Source organism: Phalaenopsis equestris, unplaced genomic scaffold (assembly GCF_001263595.1).
Source record: "Phalaenopsis equestris unplaced genomic scaffold, ASM126359v1 Scaffold001115, whole genome shotgun sequence".
NCBI classification, from domain to species: domain Eukaryota; kingdom Viridiplantae; phylum Streptophyta; class Magnoliopsida; order Asparagales; family Orchidaceae; genus Phalaenopsis; species Phalaenopsis equestris.
The window spans coordinates 1-1,388 of record NW_018165554.1 but is presented as its reverse complement, the minus strand read 5'-3'; the positions used below and the strand labels follow the sequence as shown (position 1 = coordinate 1,388).

At 38.0% G+C, this 1,388-nt stretch overlaps 1 protein-coding gene across 1 annotated transcript in view; it reads right to left on the bottom strand.

Annotated features, from left to right (window-relative positions):
• LOC110033218 (intracellular protein transport protein USO1) overlaps positions 1-938 on the bottom strand; it is a gene marked incomplete in the record, with an annotated part of 3,892 nt that extends 2,954 nt beyond the window's left edge. Inside the window, 2 exon segments of the mRNA XM_020737127.1 lie at positions 480-566; positions 787-938. Coding sequence (XP_020592786.1) covers positions 480-566; positions 787-835 — 136 coding nt within the window.
• Between the last annotated feature and the right edge of the window lie 450 nt (positions 939-1,388).

Here is a 1,388-nt window from a genome sequence, read left to right as displayed (position 1 = left end):
CTGAGAATATTCTTGGTGTTATAATAACACAATAACACATCAATAACACATGAATAACATGCAATAACACATGAATAACGCGCAATAACACATGAATAACACAGGAGGGAATATTCTCCGTGTTACTGCGCCGTTTTTCTTACTCCGCCGCGCGAGATGTCGTGGCGTGTTTTGATTGGCTACGCACTTAAAAATAACGTGCGTAGTACTGATGTAATATTTCTTCCCGCAGCAGAGATTCAATTTTGGTTCAAATAACAATATAGTAGAAATTAGGAGATTAACAAACTATATTCTAGTCCTCGGTTAAGCCCCATCAAAATTCTTAGCATATTTTCATCAGAAATTCTTAACATATTTTCAAATATCAGAAGAGCATTGTAGCTAAAACGGATGCCCATGACAAGCATAAAGCTTAGACTGCCATTTCCACAAGCACTCGGAAGAACTAAGGGAGACGAGGACAGAAAGAGCGATACCTGAGAAAAGATCCTTCTCCAATGCCTCAATTGCTGTCTTCTGCCTCTGCTCTTCCACTGACTTCTTAGCGGCCACCTCCTCAATATCTGTAACCAAAACCCCAGATCATGCAAGTAAATGATCGTTTATCAAAAGGAAACCGCAAGATTAAGAATCTAAGGTATAATGACTGGATGGATTTCTCTAACGAGAGGAGATGGAATGAAAGAGAATAGGAATCAATATCCTCGAGCGAAGAGATCGTAGAAAGTGACATCCGAAGTTTTTAAACATAGTAGTCAGAGAGTAGAAGAGAATCAAACACACCGTTCATCTGAGACCTCAAACTCCGAAGATTTTGCAAGTATTCCTCCATTTCTTTAGAGGGCAATCACACGAATTGGACAAGAAAATGGCTCCTACTTATAGGAGTTTACAGGCCTTCGACGCTGCCCGCTGTTTGGGGTAAAATTCTTCAAGCACTGTTGTTCAAGCACTGAGAAATTATTCCGCACGATACTCGCGGTCAGAATTATTTTTGTTTAAAAAAACAATAATAAAATTAGGTGGCCCACCGAAATGCATCGAGACCGTAGATCAGGTGGGTTAGCATCAATTTTTGATGTCACTGTCGGCACTATTTTTGGTGTGGGGTTTGCCCGTAAGAAGTTGTCGCTCATCGGTTTCTTGTTGTAGTCCTGTAACTGAACTAGCAAACCCCTTGCAGGTGAACGATTTTTTTTTTTTAGTATGTTGTTTATGCAAGGTTACGGACAAAATTCAGCAACAAATACCTGCCAAATTCTATGTATTTACATAAATAACACCTAAATTATGCTTTTGTAAGGTAAACGTTTAAAATTTTCATATCACATCAACATAATAATTTTTTATAGTCTAGCACACAATTTTAATATATTTATATATTT